A 20,511-nucleotide genomic window follows, 5' to 3' on the forward strand; every position below is an offset into this window, starting at 1 on the left:
ACATCCTGTAATACAGTCGTAAAACTAAATCCTTTATGTGTGAAATCCATCAGCCATTTTATGAAAATGCTTTCAGTTTATTCTGGGAACCTTCACAAAATGGCTCCCATTTAGCTTGCAACCTACTGCTTATAACCATATTGTGGGCACAACTTGGCTGTCCATGGTGAATATACTGTATGCATTCTGTTATACATAGGAAGGGAATGCGGTTATAATACCATCGGAGTGGATTCCAGCGGGCAAACTGCTGGCGCCAGAATCTCAACACCTGTCAGAATCCCGGTGCCGGCATCTCGACCACCGGAATCCCAAAGGTAAGTAGTGGGGTTAGGGGGAGGATTAGGGGTTAGGCACTAGGGGAAGGGATAGGGAAAGGGTTTGGCACTAAGTGGCAATGGTCAGGTTTAAGGTGCGGGCAGGGGGAGGTTAGGTTTAGGTACTGGGGGGAGGGTTAGGGTTAGGCACCAGGAAGGGAGGGTTAGGGTAAGGAGAGAGGGAGGGTTAGGATGCCAGTGTCGGGATTCTGACCGCCGGGATCCTAAATGCCGGCATCCCGTACCCATCCCATAGGAAGTACCACTCACTTTGCGGAAACTTTGGTGGGTTGTCATTGACATCTGTCAGAGTTATTGTCACTTTGGTTGTCCCTGAGAGTCCTCCCATATGTCCTCCCATGTCTTTTGCTTGGATCACAACGTGGTATTGCTCCTTGGCTTCTCTGTCCATGTTTGGAAGAGCCGTTCTAATGATTCCTGGGTTAAATATATAAAAATTAATCAACACTGTGAAATGATTTATTAATTTGGAACACACACTCTGCAAGACCTATTCCAGGTGGGATACGTCATTGCTGAACACAAAATTGCCAAGGGATCATTGTTTTGTAAGAGCATGTCAAATGACTAGGGTCAAGTGAAATTGTTCACAATGGGGCACGGCCATTTCCACCACATGCTTGGCCACACCCTCTAAACATACCAGGGCTCGAAAAATACCCTGTCCTCATGCAAATTGATAATATATATTTGTAAAGAGCTACATGTAGCCATGATAGATATAATGTGTCCCTCTTAACCAACTGTATTTAAATAAAAAAAAGCATTTAAAACATTATATTCAACTTTACATAACCAATGTGCCCACTAAACAGTGGCCCTGATTCAGAGCCGGACGCTCTGACCAGAGCGCTCGCTCTGAATCAGGGCCATCCTATTTAAATTTGGAGCGGCCTTTTGGATGCTCGCATAGCTGTGGGTTACAAGACCATCGCGACCATCGGCTTGCGACGAGACCCTGCGGTAGGGTCTCGCTGCCGCAAGCCCTGGAGTGGTTTTGGCTCTATCAGAGCCAAAATCACTCCCACTGACATCACTAGTGATGTCAGTGGGGCCGGCCCAAGACGGTAGGCGTTCCCATGGGAACCCCTCCGTCTGGCAGCCACGCCCCCAGCACGCCCACCAAAGTGATGGTGATTGACAGCACGCCCCCTTTGGTGCGAGACCCGGAGCGACAGCTTGGTTGTCGCTATGCGAGTCTCGCGCATGCGCACGACGGAGCTCCCTCCGTCGTGCGCATGCGCATTTGGGTACCATCGACCCACTTGCGAGCGTCCTGCGCTCGCGAGCGGGTCTGAATGAGACCCAGTGTGCTTTGGAAACAATAGTGCTATAAAGTGATCATCATGCCAAACTCCCTAGTGCAGGGTTTACTGAATTCCCAGATGTGGTACAAAATGTCAACATTCAGAATGTCAGAATCAGAATGTCAGAATTAGAATGTCGACATGGTCGTTATATCAAGCTCTAACCCTAATCCTACCCTAATCCTAACTGCATCCTTACTCTAACCCTAACCACAGCCTAACCCTAACATGCACTGTCGACATTTAGACTACATACATACCAAAATTTTCGTTGGATAAAGCTTTCAACTATTTCATTTCATGATTGCTCAGGGGAAACAGTGTGCACAGCATATTTTTAAAATACCTATTTTCATGGGATTTTTTTTCTCCCAACAAACAGGTGTAGTCTAGCAATACAGTACTTTTACTTTTAAACAAAAATCAAAGTCAATCTGGTCTAAAACAAAAAATGTTAAGAAAAATAATCTTTAGCCAAGTGCATGTACTGTTTTGGCATAATTGGGACCTCCGTACATATTAGAATAATAAAGTTGTAAGTGAATTTTAAAACTCTACGCTGGCCTGCATTAATATTAGTCACCAAAGGTACAAACAAGACTAATCCAATAACACAGCATATTACAGTAATTTTGCTCAATACTGTAGCTACCTTGGGCAGGGTGTACTAAGCATCGCATCGTGGATGAGGTACATCCCGCCACTTACTGAGTACATACCGGCATAAATAACGCCACTATGTACCTAGTAATGCGATTACAAATGCAAAGGACAGCTCTCCCGATAAGAGCTTTTCTTTGTGATAGAGGGATTTCCGGGTTTATGATCCAGAAGTCCCTCTGGTGTCTTACTGCGCATGCCGCGAGGACACTGTGATTGGATCCCTCTCAGTGCAGAATGCGATAAGAAGCCCCTAGGCTTCTACTGGGAAATGCCATTTGAAGATGGCGCAGCCCACGCTACATTTGGAAAATACGGCTAAATTTCGAAAACGGCATTTTACAGATTTTTGGCTGCATTTTTCTTTTAGTACATCCCGCCCATAATGTGTGGTTTTTATTGAAGTTAGTATCATATGTAGCCTACTCTGGATGAACAATATTGCTTATGTTAGTTTCTAGAAGAGAAAGAGTGACAGACACTTATAAGATGTCTTTATATATCTTTCTTAACCTTATTTTTCAATAGAGAAGAATACAATATATTTCAGCATTAATCTGTGGGTATTTGGCTAGTGTCACATAGGCACTTTTCCATCTTCCAGCTTTACAGGTGCTCATTCCTAATATTAGCAGCATTTTATCACAGCTGGATCGGAGCTGCGCTTTACAGCTCACAGCTTATAATGAGAGCTTAAAATGCTCCATGCAACTGTGCCTGCTCAAATATGATGTCTTTCTTTCTATTGGAGAATACAGTAATGGATCCCTCTGGACATTTGTCCAGGACAACTTCTGTCTGCATTTAAAAAAATGTGAGAGCTTAAAGAGCCCCTGTGGAAAAGTAGCACCCATTTCATGAAATGATGACTGATCGATTTAGACAGTGTAATTTCTAAGCCGTGTTCTCTGTGACACAAAACTGGACATATGCTGTAATATATATACGGTAAATCACTGCTACTGCATGTATCACCAGTGCTAAATAAGACTGACCTGCTAAAGCTTCTAGGTCTAACTGTGTCTGAAGATTTGAGTGTGAGATTCTGTGAGAGTCTCTCTGCTAGAGAGGCCCAGATCGTTGGAATTCCTGCCTGGATGCCTTCATACAGCATACACATCACACGGAGGTTGGAAGCAAAGGACTATTCACTGCAACAGTGAGGCTCTGCCCGCGAGGGCCCTTTTCAAGTAAACGTATTGATGATGGGAGTATCTGTATAATAATATACAGAGCTTCTTTGCATTCGGAGGTTGAGGAGTCTGGTACTTTTTTCCAACATGTTTAGTGTTACTGAGATTATGTGCAGTAGGGGATCTATGCATTTGGGGGCTGTGCAATAGCTCTGTACATGGGTTGTGTGCAAATGGAATCGGTATGAAATACCGCCGGCAGTTCGATTCCCGGCAGCGCCTGGCCGACAACAGTAGAGTTCCCGGCAGCGGAAGCCCAACAGCGCTGGAAATCCCAAACGTGGATAGGTAAGTACTAACTAGCCTAACCTAACCCCCTAACCCTAACCCTCCTTAGGGGTGCCTAACCCTAACCTCCTCCCCAAGTGCCTAACCCTAATCCCCCCTCTAAGTGCCTAACCCTAACCACCCCTTCCCCGCTGCCTAAACCTAAATCCCCCGTGGGGGTGGCTAATCCTAAATCCCCCCTAGGGGGTGCCTAACCCTAACCCTCCTACCCTCTAGCCTAACCCTAACCCTCCCGAGGGGTGCCTAACCCTAAGTCCCCCCTGGGTGCCCTAAACCTAACCCTCCCCCCGCGGCAGTCCGCTCGCGGGGCCCGGGATTCCTTTCGATTAGAATGCCGGGCGCCGGGCTCCCAGCATTGGGGAAATGTCAGGCGTCTACATCTAGACGCCCGGCATTTCACCCTCGCCAGGATATGACAGTCGGGAAGCCAGCTGCCGGTATTAAGGCATCCGGCTTCCCGATTGTATGCCGTGTAAATTACCAGGATATGGTTGTCTGTACAATGGGGTGAGTATCTCAATCGGGGGTCGGGGTGGTGGCTGTGGGTCAACGGAAAAGTAGTTACTAATAGGATCTGAGCACTAGGTAACATAATAGAATAATTCTGAGGTTACAGTGCTGGTATAATCGCACACGTACACACACACACTCACATATATACACACACACACTCTCTCTTTCTCTCTCTCTCTGTCTCTTCATGTGTACAGTGATGAGGATATAGGGGCCCCAAAACTGCCACAATGACTAGGTCCATATTTGGTTTTAATATATGTTTAGGTTTCTTCTTTGATGCCTCAATTACTCATACAGTATATGTAAATCCTATTGAATATCACACATTCCTACTGCATACTGTATGTTAGACAGTATTCACTAAACTGGAGTGATACCCAGCACTGGGTGCTAATGGTCCAATTTGACTTTAACTGTCCATATTATTATAATGTGTCTATTTTATGAGTAATATCTCAATATAAATATGAAGGTCTATTAGGGGAATACTGTTTTCAATCTAATGAGGTCTATATATATATATTTTTTTTTTTTTTCACTCTTTTAATTGTGAGATAAATTGTCTTTATTAAATCCGATATATAAATCATTTATAGAATAAAGACATTTTTATACATATATATATTTTTTATAAATTCTTGGAGCCATGACTGATTTCTATATATGTGTGGATTCTGCCGTCTCATGTTACGCCTGTGTGAACAGACACTATTAGAGTGCAAACGCCCCCATTGACAATTATCCATGTATTATTATACATTATTAGGGATCCGTAGATGTATTGGTATTTTTTTTAACTGCAACAAAATGACTGCAACATTAAAATGATACACATATTCTATTATATATCTATAACATCAAGGGTTTTATTTACCTGTTTGTGCTTCCACTGAAAAATATGGTTGTCCTTCGAGAATACTATACACAAGCTTCGCACTATTACCATATGTAGGGTCATCTGCATCTGACGCCGTTACCTGGATTACTGACGTACCTACAGGATACAGAAAGCATCTTATTAACAACAATTTCTTTAACAGTATGAAGCATTTTCACTTTTCAGAACATTATATAATCTCCTCTTTAGCAATTAATTACAGTTATATAGCTTTTATAAGCACTTGGCATCTGGGAGCTTAAACATACCTGAAAGTGATTAAAGCCATTGTATCTCTTCTAAAAGTCAATGCTGGTGCTTCCAATCCAATTGTATTACAATTTGAAGTGTAAATAGTTGAAAACGCAGCTGTGCATTTAATTTAATAATTTAATACTACTAGTTATACAAAAAGAGCCAAAAACCTGTAGACATGTATTTTTCTGTACTCCGCTGGTTACACATAAAGGTTTTTTTAGGGTCTTATACATTGGGCTATATTTACTTAAGTGAAAGTTTTTAGAAATGGAGATGTTGCCCCTAGCAATCAATCAGATTCTACTTAAAATGTAACTAGCACCTTCTAGAACTTCTAAAAACTCTCACTTTAGTAAATATACTCCTTTGTCTCATTTTGAGGAGTGCTGCACACAGCTGTGATTTGTTTGAAAACTCAAGATATAGGCTTATAGTGTATGACTTATTTTTCCAGGTCAGTGAAAAAATGCATCACTGCACTTAAAGACAAATGGGGAGATGTATTAAAACTTGGTGAGAGATAAAGGGGGAGATTTATCAAAGCTAGAGAGGGATTAAGTGGAGAGAGATAAAGTGTTCTATGTATTAAGCTTTGAAGAGAGATAAACTGGAGAGAGATAAAGTACCAACCAATCAGCTCCTATTTGTCATTCTACAGGATGTGATTGAAAGATGACACTTAGGAGCTGATTGGTTGGTACTTCTCTCTCCAAGTGTTGATACATTTCCCCCTCAGGAATTAATCGAACTCAACATGTCAAAGAAAGTTGAGCTTACTTTTAAACCTTAAAAGAAAACACTGAACACAAAGAGATACATCATTTTACTTTCTGAATCTTGAAATTAAAATACTGTGCTCAAATTTCCAATGACACTTTGGGGAGAATTTACGAAGCAGCGGCTTCTGTAAGCTGCTGCTTCCCGACGAGTTGCATATACATATTTAAAATGGCACCCGGAGTCAGTGTACTGTAAAGTCCTGCGTGCTTTAAACTGACTCCGGGTGCCGTTTTAAATAGGTACCTGCAACCTGCCCATTCTCCCCTTTGTTTCAAATAAAACCCAAACATCAAAGGAGCATGCTTAGTTATTGTGGGCCTGATTTAGAGGCGGATGGAGGAGCAGCAGCCAATGGGCTTCCTACTGAGGTGCCAATCTCAACTGCACCATCAGACATTCGAGCAACTCTATGGTTACTCAGAATGGGCTTGGTTCAGAGCTGGACGTAGTTTCGAGTCTTCCGATGTTTTCTCTACTGCGCATACGTCTCAGCTGCACTGTACTCTGCCATAATGGTCTTGTGACAGCAGTCGCGTGTGGACTTAGATGCAGATTGATTTGCAGCCAGTGACCATTGGTAGGAGGTACAGTAACAGGTAGTTAACAGGTAACAGGTAGTGGCAACTAAAACGCAGGCATGTCATGACCCTTTTGGGGGCGTGTTGCAACCAGCGACTGCGTTTTTGGATGCATTGGTTCAGGCCCCCAGCTTCTCAGTTGCGACTAACATTCTGAGCAACCATAGGGTTTCTCAGAGGTCCAATGGATGCAACCGATGTTCCAGGGTTGGCTGGTTTAAATGGTTTTCTTTTTAAATCAACTGTTTTTTTTATTATGCTGTGACTACAGGCACAGTGCTGTGACTTCTTAAAATAAAAAGCCTATTACAAGGGAATCCCCCTAGCAATATTCCACATTCTTGTTGTTTGCGGTCTTCATTTGAGTGAGCTGAACCAATACAGTAAATTCAGACACACCAGATAAATAGGGAAAGTGAACTAGATCAGAGAGGTGCTAATTCTGCCTAGCATCAGCTAAGACTCCACAAACTCCTCCCCTAACAATACTATAGGACAGGAGAAAACTACAACTAACATTCTCAATCTTAAAGGGTAAACAACCCCAACATATTAAACAATACACAGAGAAACAGCTCATGGTTTAATCTCCTTCATGTTTATTTCAATTAAAAACCTTCAGTCCTACTGAGATCAGTAGAAGGGAAAAAACTAAAGGTGGTTACACACTAAGCGATATATCGGACGTTATAACGATTCAATGTGGATTAGAACAATATGTCGACCACATCCCTCAATGTGTACACACTATCATTCATTCATGTGCATCGATGGTTGCATCTTCTGATCTGTTTTGCATGTACGGCAGATCAGAAGATCCGGCAGCTGACACCATGCCTCTGGATGTGGCGGGGGAACAATATATCAGGTCTGTGTGTCTGGACCGCCCGATTTATAACGTGCCATAGCATCTGCCATTGCTAGGTACACACATCATCTAGTATGTATCCAGCATTAGTCTGGCTTTCTTTTGATGAGATTAAAAAATTCTAATAATTTTGGATTGCTAATATTAGAAAGCACTAAAACATAGATGATCAAGGTCTCTAATACATAGCAATGTTTAACAGTATTCATATAATAATAAATTTTTTTCATAAACACATTAATGCAAAACCTGTTTTTTTTCCAACCCTGCAATGTTCCCAATGTTCCTCCGATGCTGTGTCCTCGCACACAAGTGGCGAATCTCAGAAGCCACCGGTGGGCGTCTCTTTACAAATGTCAGCTCCTGCGGCCTTTGCATGTCTTCACAGATCCACTTTGTCCAAAGACGCAGCACAGATCCAATTTACGTCCACCTCTGAATCAGATCCAATGTCCGGCAGTACATGGCCGCTTGTGTTAGTGGAACTGCATCTTTGATGCAGTCTCTGACACTGGCACGCCCCCCGACTTACCCACCAACAAGCCCACCAGTGAAAGCCACCCAGTCAGCACTCGGAAACCTATCAAAACTGCAAAGAATCTGTGTGCAATTCCTAAATGTGTCCGACGGGAGTTATCATCGGGATGCATGAGCAGGGTTTCTCGGACACATGCGTAGATTTAAAACATCAGGTCCTTGTGCCCAATATTCTAAATTCATCCACCTCTGAATCAGGCCTTGTGCTCCAGTTTTCTGGTCATCTCAATGTGTCAGACTCTACGAATATCATTTTTGTTACCTAGGTGACTGCAAGACACTCAAATTAGGCTTTTGAGCACTGATACTCATTTATTTTTCCATTCCACTGTGATATATAATAAGGAAGATATATTATTTTGCCTATTGGTGCAAAGGATCTATTATAAATTAATATAAAAAGTGCATTCATCAGCTAAAAAAAAAAATACAGTCCTAGTAGACTATCCAGTTTTGTGTCTTGTTCCAAATAATAATTTACTTTTCAGGAAAATTTACATACATTAAATTTACTTTTTTCCATTAGTGTAGTAATTTTGGAAATAGACATACCCACACTGGACATCTCTGGTACTGTTGCGTGATAGTTTTCATTTAAGAATTCGGGAGGATTATCATTTATATCCTGGACTTTTACAATAAATTCCGATGGTGGCTCTAGGGGTTTGTTTGTTTCCCGGTCAACTGCCTGTGCCATTAACGTGTACTGGGCTCTTTCTTCTCGGTCCAAGGTCTTTGTTGCGTGAATGTTTCCTGATTTGTCATCGATTACAAAAATGGTCCCAGCACCTTCCCCTGAGAGTATGTACTTAATTTTCCCATCACCGGAATCGACATCTGAGTGAAGCTACAGAAAAAAAAAAGACACAAAATATCAATAAAACACATAATTGTGTGAGGTGGAAGCTGGTAAAACTGTACAATCATCATCAGTACTTATCAATTTAATCAATTGCATATATCTGCACTGTATAGCTGATTAACATGTTAAAGTTAGGATGCAAGAAGCTTTAAGGATTATTTAGTACTACGGCTTAAGCAGCAGACATGTTTAGTAACATACTGTATTCCAGACATTAAGTACATTTGCTGCTGACTAATAATAATAATAATAATAATAGCTAAAGCAGTCTTTCTGTGTGTTAAACTAACATTCTGGAGAATTCAGCATATGAACCTGCTTGTAACCTGTGACCACAGAACAGCACAAAACTCTATTTCTTGTTCTGGCTGTCCTGTGGTTGGGCCTAGTGTCACAGAGCTCTGCCTGCTACTAGGGAGGCCAATCCCGGCTAATTTTTTCAATCCTTGGATACCCTGGATGGAGTTAATCAATGCCGGACACCCACAGCACACAGACTCCAATGCGGGCGGACGCGACCATACAAGGGGGCGAGCTGGTGTGTGGCTGCGCAGCTTGACCTTTATGAAGTCACACGCAGCTGCACAGCTGTAGGAGGCCTGGGGGCAGCATCTGAGCCTACGGAACTAGTGCTCAGCATTGCCCCTGGACTGAAGACAAGCCACGCATTTTAATACAGAAAAACCCAGGATTGGAGGCACCAATCCCGGGATTGAACTCCCGCTGTGTTTTGCCCTAAATCCAGTGATCCTGCCGCTCCCAATCACGGGATTTGCTTCCCTACCCGCTACCAATCACAGCATTGGTCCAACAGAATTGCCCAATGGGAAATTAAGTCGACATCAACCGGGAGGTGCTGTTAATTCTAGGGAGTGGTGACAAAACAAAAACTCCTCCAATCCTCTTTATCATCTATTCCAGTGATTCCCAACCTCGGTCCTCAAGGCACACTAACAGTCCTGGTTTTAGTGATATCCATGATTAAGCACAATTGGTTAAATCAAAATAACTAAGGTACTAATTAAGTCACCTGTGCTCAACTATGGCTATCCTTAAAACCTGGACCGTTAGTGTGCCTTGAGGACCGTGGTTGGGAACCCCTGATCTATTCAATAGTCTATCCTTGAAGTCAGTGAGAAACTTATGGATACAAGGCCTGAATTCTGTGCAAACATACAATTTGAATGACAAATGAAACTAAATTGTTTCCAGTAACTTTTAATTGCTTTTTTTCTGTTCCTTCAGTAATTATTTGTCTTTCTCTTTACAGACCATGAATTCAAGTCATTTTGACTTGAAATAATGATTTATCTTAGACTGATTATGAATGGATGCTTCATTCTATCATTTCACTTATTAGATATGCACCGTCAGAATTGTTGGCAAATACCATGTAGATATAATGTAATTGCACTTTCATTAGCAGGCGCATACATTTATTTCTTTTTTATTTATTTCATTTTTTTTGAGGGGGGAAGAGATCCTGGGCCTGATTCAGAGCCGGACGCTATTTGCGCTCGCTCGTCAAGAAAAAGGGGCGGATATTTAAATAGAGCGCTCACTCTTTGCGGTCTGTTGACGCCTCTATGTCTGAACGAACGAACGAAACATGCGGACGTTTTTTTGTAAAAAACGCCCCCTGGCCGCTCACATCATACGTCATCTCCGCTATTTATTAGATTAATCGAGTACATCGAAAGGCGTATGAACTGCTCGCAGTGCTTGTGGTTGGATTTTCCTACCGCAATCATGCGAACAGTTCAAGCTAAGAAATAACCAAGTGACGTGGTCGATGACGCTGCTTTGTTAATTATGCACACCCTTAAAACGCCCGTTTTGACCATTTGGCACGCCTGCGTTCGGATCTCCACTCCCCGTTTTCAAGCACCTTCCCCTGTTACCACCCACAAACGCCTCATCCTGTCACTCAAATTAGCAGGCATTCACTATTTTGCGAGCACACGATTTTCGGCCGCACTGACTGGTTCGCGCATGCGTACTAAAACCCATACGCATGCGCAGTTGTGTGAACATCGCTCGGAGCGAACGAGCGGCCGCTTACGAGCGGCTCTGAATCAGGCACCCTGTTCCCACTGGGTCACTCTAGATTAATAAATGTGCTTGCAATTGACGTCCCAGATTGTGTTTTTAACTTTTAATGCTGTCACCATTTTATTTTTAATATGCCCCTTTATACTTTTGTAATCAGCTTCTCATTAATTAATTTATTTTTTCTTTCCACCTGGACATTATACTTCCACTACTTGCGCACCCTGCCAGATATAACCTACGCAGTGCGCCCCAGATGGCTGCCTCAGATGTTTTTTTTCTTGGGCAGGATGAACAAACCCGTGGATCTATTTATTCAGTGTATTTCATATTACAAATGTTTCAGTCACCCGTATATGTCATGCCCGATCTGCATCACTGCTTGCTGTATTTGCTATTCCCTGTTTTGTACCATGTACTTCCACCCTGAATGATGCTATACTGGTGTGCTATACCTCCACTGAAGTGCAATTTACCAAAATGTCTGCACCAACCCTGCAATATGCGTACTGTTCTCCCTAGCTTTTGGTGGATTTCAATTATCTCTGTGGTTTTCTATTTTATTGCAAAACCAAATCCCTGTACAATGTACCATGTTTTCTGATGTCTGTAAAGTGACTTTGAGTCCTACGGGAGAAAAGCACTATATAAATAAAATTATTATTATTATTTTAGTTCCTGTCTGAGCAGCATAGATTCAGCAGCAGGGGTTAATTAGGGTGGAAGGAGGCAATGATAAGAGCAGTGATATACAGGAGCAGGAGAGATCAGAGAAAAGACTATTGGAACAGGTATATCCAAAGTCAGAGTAAGACACATGGGGCAAGGTGCCGAGACTGGGGACAGCTACAAATTAATTGGGCCACCTAGACCATGCACCTTTGATGCTGCTTGTACATAGGTCACTATATGACATAGGTCCCCCACACACTGCCACACCAGCACTAGGACTGGCACTGCTCTTGATGGTCCAGATGTTCAGATGTCAGAGGGAAACTAATCAGTAAGAGGTACAGATAGCTTTGATGTGCAATTATTTGCATCTTTCTTCTGATCTCACATTTTGCTTACATTTAGGATGGTGACTGTGTATGCCCAACTAATTCATTAAATGCTAATGACTACAGGAGAAATTTGCTCCCACTTTGTGCTGCTTTTACACCTATCCTGTAATCACTTGATGAGGGGGACGTGTTCCCTGGAACATTGCCTGGGTGTCACCAATGTTTCATAGTAAACTTTTATCACTTGCAGTCGTATTGCGGTTGTCACTTCTATTTCTGCCAGGAAGAATATCACACTAATCACAGCAGGAAGATCCAATCTGCCCTTTTCTTCCATAGATGTTTAGTTTTATTTTCTAACTGTACTAGTAAATATGCCTGGTGACTTCTGTGGATTAAAACATATATCTTGGCAGTTACCTATGCCCCAATTTTCCTAAATGTCCTCCACAGCAACGTTAGCATAACTACTAGCAATGAATAATGTGATGGAACCTATGGTTGGTTGATATATTTTTGCTTTGCCCAATATCAGAAAGACATTACAGAAAGTAATCGTGTAATACCCCACCTTGTCTCACACTATACAGTACATGCGCATGTCATTGCACAGACAGACCACAATTCCCAGCAGCCTCTGTAGCTGCTGAAGAGGTCAGGAGCAGGTCACATGACCAGAGTCAGGTGGGGAGGATTGTGGCCATTGGTCAGGGAGAGTCTGAGGTAACAGTCTGAGATAAGGATGGCCATCGGAGGGGTGTCCATCGATGATTGCCATCAATGGGTCCATCGGTGGTTGCCATCGATGGTACACAAACCCCTCGATGGCCACCTCTGCTGTTGGGAACGGGCCCCGTGGGCCACACAATAAAGGGGGCATAGCTTACCCGCCATTGGGGGGCAGGGCTAAGCTCTGGCCCGTCCAGGAAAAAAAATAGTATTGGCTGCTACTCATACATCGATGGCAAAGAACCATTGGCTATCTGTCATTAGATGTTAAAACTATTTGACATCGGCCATAAACCATCGATGACTAGGCCATCCCTAGTCCAAGAGCAGGACACCGGTGCTGGTAAAAGACTCCTGATAGGACCCAGTGGCTGTGTGACTGTTAGTGAGCCGGCCCATGGAGGAAGAGAGTGGCGTCGCAGACCACCTAATTAGAGTGTACATACACTTTTTAAAAAAGACATAGTATAATAGTTACCGTATACTATTAATCTCTAATGTTGTAATAGTGTGATAGGATTTGTTTATTATAGGGTTATAACAGGGTGATAAAGTCATTCCTTTAGGAACCTGTTAGCTTATAGATCCTTGTTGGAGATAAGTATTTCTTTGTGCATGTATTTTTATTGTGAAACGTTAACTATAGTTAATCCTACAATACAAGCAAAGAAAACGTTCCTGTTCATATCATTTGCTCAAAGTGTGTATTATCAGAAACAATTGTTACTAATTGTAATTGATTGTTGGTGAGAATTTTAGTGGGGAAGTATTACATTATTATTATTGTTTTGCCAGCTATAACTGTACCAGTGATAATATTAATGGTGGGGTAAGAATACACCTGGAATCTCAGTGCGACGACAACAGAACAAAAATAAAAAATAAAAACTTTCATTCTTGTAATGTTTTTTTTTCGAATTATTCTATAAAATAATCTTACGTTTTTTTCTCTCCAAATAACTTGGAACTAAAAAAACACATATCTGGGTCATCTGCTGCACTACACATGCACAAGGCTACAAGCCCATCATCACTAGGGCAGCTAAATATTGCTCAGCTGTCTTGGCAATTTTTATTTTCATAAATATCATTGGAAAGTGATTTTATTATTGCCACGATAAGCAGGGCTAACTAAAAATCAAAGTTATTTCCATAATCAGTCTAATGATATATAAACCCCACAGTGATTTGATATCAGCACTTTTTTTATTATGTATTATAAGGTTGGGTTTAAATTAGTAGTATATCAATTTGGTGTTTAAAAAATGGATTCTGTAAAAAAAAAAAAAATTGAATTCAAGAATCAGGGGTCTATTTAACAAGCAGTGAAAAGTGTGGAGAAGTGGACCAGTGGAGAAGTTGCCCATAGCAACCAATCAGCTCCTACCTATTATTTTCTAGACCGTACTTGATTAATGTTACTTCAAAGCTGTTTGGTTGCTATGGGCAACTTCTCCACTGGTTCACTTCTCCACACTTTTCACTGCTTGATAAATAGACCCCATGAAGTTTTGCTGTATATGCATAGAGACAACTCATAGGGCAGTGTTGGATAACCTTGACACTCCAGCTGTTGTGGAACTATATATCCCAGCATGCCCTGCCACAGTTTTAGCATGCCCTAATAGCAAAACTGTAGCAGTGCATGCTGGGTTATGTAGTTCCATAACAGCTGGAGTGTCAAGGTTAGCCAACACTGTCATAGGGCCTGATTCAGAGATATATGCATTCTGGATCGCTGCTATGTCTTCGGTCTGAGAATTTATGCTAATGCAGCAGGAGCTGCCTTTTGTAAAAATACGCCTACTGTCGGGTTCTCAGATCCGCTGCCTGCATCTGAAGTTGCAGCATCGGATCCACATCATGACCATCGGATGCACCATCTAAGGTGGGCATCTAAGCAACCCTAATGTTGCTCAGAATATCCACCACACCAAAACTGCCGGAACACAGTCACTGGCTTCAAAAACGTAGGCCTCCATTTGAAAGCTGCTCCCCATCTCTGCCCCTAAACGCATGCAGCCTGTCAATCAGGCTGCAGCTAAATCCACACTGCAACCAAAGCCCCAGCATCATTATTTAATTATTATATATTTATTACCAGTTATTTATATAGCGCACACATATTCCGCAGCGCTTTACCGAGAATATTTGGCCATTCACATCAGTCCCTGCCCCAGTGGAGCTTACAATCTATATTCCCTACCACATGTACACACACTAGGGTTAATTTGTTGGGAGCCAATTAACCTACCAGTATATTTTTGGAGTGTGGGAGGAAACCGGAGTACCCGGAGGAAACCCACACAAGCACAGGGAGAATATACAAACTCCACACAGGTAGGGCCGTGGTGAGAATTGAACCCACGACCTCAGTGCTGTGAGGAAGTAATGCTAACCATTACACCGTCTGTGCTGCCCACATCGCGGCACAAGCGCACTGAGAAATGAAATGATTGGTTAATTGCGACCGAATCAGGACTGTATCTGGGTCTGAATCAGACCCATAGAGAGAATCTGTTCACAATGGAATTATTTTTATAATAATGCACCTAAAATAATAAGCTCCTTCCTTACATTTTAAAACTGTATGAAAAAAAGTGATAAATAAATAAAATCTAAGGAAGCGTTAAGTGTGCAATGTCATCAATATTTGTAGAATATGTAGAAGTAAATGAATATCCAGTAATAAATTAGCTAAAAAGTAGTTTAAAATGAGCTATTGCGGCACCACAAAAAAAAAACATTTTTTAAACTGCTTTTTAGCTATTTTATTGCTGCATATTCATTTACACCAACATATTCTACAAATATTGATTGCACTGCGCACTTAGCGCTTCCTTAGAGAATATGTTCAGCTAAGGTTCACAAATCAACATAAAATGCCTTTAGTATACAAAAGTTGCCAACTGCACAGTAATAAACAACATCACAAAGTGTATGCTGCCATTTTATAATCAGTCAGTAAAAGTATACAAATGAGTGGAATTTAATGGTTTTTGTGACTCAATACCTATCCTCCCTTCTAAAGGCGCACATCCATATGCTGCCTAGGGACAGACAGTACAATTACGACATCTTAATCTTACCGTTTTCCCCCATCCCCTGCAGTGCCTACACTGAATGATCAGTCGTTCAGTGTAGGCACCCTCCATCATCCCCAAACATGGCCAATCTGTCGTTATCGGCAGATTACCAGCATGTTCAGGAGATGATTGATGTCGGAAACGACCAGCGGGAACGCGCATCGCTGGTCGTTTTCGACATTTGCATGCCCGATTTGTGCCCGATTAACTAGCGATTGAACGATAACGATGTTCTCGTCCAATTGCTCTGTTTAATCGGGTAGTGGATACCTGCCTTAACTGTCCCAAAGACAGTTCCAATTCTATGAGACTGTTCTACCATCCCATCAACAGCTAGGTAGACTGCTGGTAATGTGGCGCGGTATACCACTGGTGCTTTCAGCAGCATTTTGGTGTGATATAACTGTATTAGACGTGGCCTAGCATTTCAGAGGCTTTATATAATCTGGATAACTAAAAGCTCCTCTACAGTAAATATATTTTCCAGGCACGTTTAAAACATGGCAGTACAGCAAAGGGTGCCCGCTGGGCAATCCTCAGTCATGAGAAGCTAATTTAATATATGCACATTTTATTGCGTTTAACCCTTTCACTGCTGATGGCTTGCCCACATCTGTCTTTATATCATTATTTTACATCTGCCCTCGTCACAATATCAATATCAGTAATATTTATGAACACTACCCATACAAATTATACTTTTTTTTTACAGAAGTTATTGTTTCTGTTGGAAACATCATTACTCTTCTAACATTTATAATTCAACTTGAAAAAAGCTGCCAAAAAGTGTTATTTTTTTTTTTTTTAAATTACAAGAAAGTGAACTAAAAGGTAAATATATGTCTACTTTTTTTAAACACGCCACAAATTATTTTTTGCTAACTTTCGCCATCTTGAACTAAGGACCTGATTCAGAGCTGTTTGCGAGCGCTCGCTCTGAATCAGGGCGGGGATTTATTTATTTTTCTCCAGCCCGCTCGCTAAGCTGCGGGATGGAGATGGTCACGATTATCGCTACCATCGGGTTTGCAGGAGATCCTGTGGTAGGGTCTCAGCTCCCGCAAGCCCGAGTGGACTCCCTGCTCTGATAGAGCAGGAAGTCCACAGGCGCCAGGCATTCCTAAGGAAACGCCTGCATTTGCCTAACTGCCCCCTTCCCCACCTACAAAACGAGGCGAGCTGTCAATCAACATCGACAGCCATCCCATATTGTAGCGAGCCACGGAGTGACTGAACTTCAGTCGCTCGCTGGTGCATGCGCAGGGGGCAAACATCGACCGCGAGCGGGTCTGAATCAGCCCCTGAATGCTTACAATATGTTGGAATAATGTGGTAGCCAAAAAAGACCTACCATTTTTTTAAAGTAGATAACATACCAAATTAAATGAGGGGACACCTGTTTTATTTGACTCAGCATGGGGCATTAGTTCCCCCATCTGTGAAAAATGTAATTTTGTATGAACTGTTTAGTCATTGTCTGTTGACCACCAGATAATAACCACTCAGGGGACACATTGGGCTCCATTTATCAACGAAGCATAACCCCTTTAGCGCTCGCTAAAGGGGTTATGACTTCCTTTCTAAGATTATTGCTGTTGGTTACAGCATCTTTAGATTGCGAGAGTGATGCAGTCCCCATTGCCGGCAATGGGGACCCGGTGCTGCCTTTCCGGTTCCAGCGAAGCCTTTCAGGCACTATCGTGTCCCCGTGTAATGCACATGCAGACCGTCGCGCATGCACATTTCACAATATCCCTGTCGCTGGCAGCGTTAGGCCCAGCGGAGCATAGAGGAGGACCTTGCAGACGAGGAGGACTTCGCTGGACCTCGCCGGAGGGGTAAGTATTGGTAAATAGTAAATACTAAATACCAGTGAATTTTCCATTTGTATCATACATGCTGGTGTTTACCTTTTGTTGATAAATGGGGGCCATTGTTTGTAAGAGTTGACTCCTCCTTTTAAAGCAAGAGTGCTCTCATATGTGTTTGGGCCAGTATGAGAGAGATAGGGCACAATGGGCCTGATACAGAGGTGGACACAGTGTCGATGTCGCATGAGAACGGCTAATGTTTTAAGTCTGCACATGCGTCTGAATCGCACAGCACATGCATCCATATTGCTACTATGTCAGGGAGTCTCCCTGACAATCAGGGAAAGTTGGCAAGTATGGGGTGGTGGCTATTCAGAAGCACAGAGATACTGCATCTTCTGAACACTTAATCACTCAGATTGGAGAATCTGCACCTAGCATGGGGCTGGGGCAAGATTCAATGGTGCAACTGATGGTAGGGACTAAAGACGCACCATGCGGTATTTGAGCATCTAAGACATTTAGGGCCATATTCAATTGCCAGAGTAAAGTCAGTTGCTGGACTGTTCGCCATCATCGCCGCTTTTGGGTGCGAGAAAGTATCGCGATAGTCCCCGCGTTTGCCCGTATTCAACTCCAAATCGGCGAAAATTGGACCCGGTGAAAAATTAAATGAGTGAAAAAAACTGTCATTTTTGGGGAAATCAGCCTGACACCCCCAAAAAATGCCCTGATATGGGGGTTCACTATGGGTACCCCTGAATAGCCCTGCTGAAGGTATTTTGGATCTTTAAATGGTCTCAATAGCTGCTAATTAGTGTCTTTGGGAAAGTGATGAAGAATAGCATTTAGCAGGGTTTTTTTTTCAAAAATAAGTAGTCCCAACAAATTTGGGGTACATGAAAATGGGTGCATGCATGGTTTAAAGTCGCTTAAGTGAAGCTTTAAAAATTGCAAAAAACGCATCTTCAGCAAACACCTGCAATCAAAAAAACACCTCCCCCATACTTGCAGACTCTTCAAAAGTCTATTTCGCTAGTTTTTGCGTTTGTAGCCCCACTTTGTACTTTTTCGCCCCCTTTTTCAAAGTAATTTTTTGGGGTGATTTTTTTTTTTTTAATTGCATTTTTTGATGCAGTTTACCTTTGTGGGACTGTCCAAAGGGTGCAGAGTGGTTTCCGCACCTTTGAACCCCAAAGCCGCAATTCTGCACTATTTTCCGTCGGGTATTCATACGCGAATCTTTTCCACTGGTTACAAGGCGCAAACTTTTCACACCGTCAAAAAGTCTTTGCAATTGAATCGGGCGGAAAGTTTCCGTCTGGCGAAATGACATAATCGGCTAAACTTTCTAGCTGAAAATGGCATTTTGCCGGCAACTGAATACGGCCCTTAAAGTGGGTGTCTCAGTCCTTGCACATTCAGATGCACAGTTGTACAGTAGCATAAAATCACAGATGCAACTGCAACATATGACGCACATACAGCCGCTGCTGCATCCGGCTGAGAATCAGGCTCACACTGTCCTATTGCGCACTGTGTTTAATTAATTGTTTAATTGATTGGGTGCATGTGACTAGAAATATATAGTTCCCATCCCAGGCATTCTGTAGGAATAGGAGTCTGTCACTGATAGCTCTGCTCCAGCATTAGTAGTGAGGAAATCCCAGGGCGTTCATTTCTCAATAATAAATAGTTGGGTTTTTGTTAAATTGATTCATAACAATGAAAATGCTCATACTATGGGGAAAATGTATCAAACCTTCGAGAGATATAAGGGTCCATGTACTATAACGCCACTTCCCGTGGAGATAATGCCGCTCCTTCTTCACCTGCTATCAGTGCGAAGCAGGAGGCAGCTACCGCCGTGGAGAGTGAAGGTAAAGTCAGTCCCGTGGAGGTGTCGCAAAGCTGCACAGCGACTCTTGAATGCGTTGTGTGCATGCGCAACACTTGCGGTGCTGCTTTGTGAGATTTTTTTTTGTACTAGCTTTATTGACAATCAACTGCTAAACAGAAGACTTCTGGATTGCCTCTCTTCAGCTGGATGCCGCTAATGGGACCTACAAGTGAAGATTTCAGTGCTGGAAGAGACGGCTGACGGTAAGTGACATGTCACTTTAGTAACACAGCAGGTTCACTTAACACTGTCATACTGTAGGTACTTATGGCAGTATGATATTCTAGCCTGCTCTTAAGGCTTGCAGGCAGAGAACCCTTTAGTACATATCGATAAGCAATACATACAGGGAGTTTCTCTTCCTTTTTCGTTAGTCCACCTTATCTCCCAGTACAAGGTGTGGGCACACCCTGCACCTATTATTGATACGCCCCTGTGTGCTAGATAAATGACAGTTAGTAGCTTATTGGTTGCTATGGGCATCGTCTCCATTTTTTCCCCCTCAAAGGTTTAATACATCTCCCGCTGTAGATTTTACATGATGGTGCAGGACAACCCAGACTAGGCCTAATGGTAGAGCAGGACATGTCCTTCCAATTGCACAATGATACACTACACACAGAGTATCCATTTTACAGCAGTAATCTCTGAAATTACGTTTGAAAGTATATAAATTACCCAACAAGAACATTTAACTGCATGCAAAGTATTATTTTTTCTTACTGTATAAAGGCATTTATATCCTAAATAAAAATTTACTGGCCCGAAATAATTCTGCTAATGAACATTATACTGATACCCAGCTGAGAATAAACACCAACACAATGAGAACTCCGAAGCAAAGCAGCATGGAATGTATGAACATTGTAT

The 20,511-nt window shown here is 42.3% G+C and overlaps 1 protein-coding gene across 1 annotated transcript in view; it reads right to left on the minus strand.

The window, feature by feature from the left end:
• CDH11 (cadherin 11) overlaps positions 1-20,511 on the minus strand; it is a 164,092-nt gene that overhangs the window by 35,422 nt on the left and 108,159 nt on the right. The window contains exons 3-5 of the mRNA XM_088451281.1: positions 8,753-9,047; positions 5,177-5,296; positions 588-755 (exon numbers count right to left, since the gene is read on the minus strand). Of these exons, the coding sequence (XP_088307407.1) occupies positions 588-755; positions 5,177-5,296; positions 8,753-9,047 (583 nt within the window). The remainder of the gene's footprint in view (positions 1-587; positions 756-5,176; positions 5,297-8,752; positions 9,048-20,511) is intronic.

Source organism: Taudactylus pleione, unplaced genomic scaffold, assembly GCF_031769625.1.
Source record: "Taudactylus pleione unplaced genomic scaffold, aTauple2 ptg000545l, whole genome shotgun sequence".
Classification (NCBI taxonomy): Eukaryota; Metazoa; Chordata; class Amphibia; order Anura; family Myobatrachidae; genus Taudactylus; species Taudactylus pleione.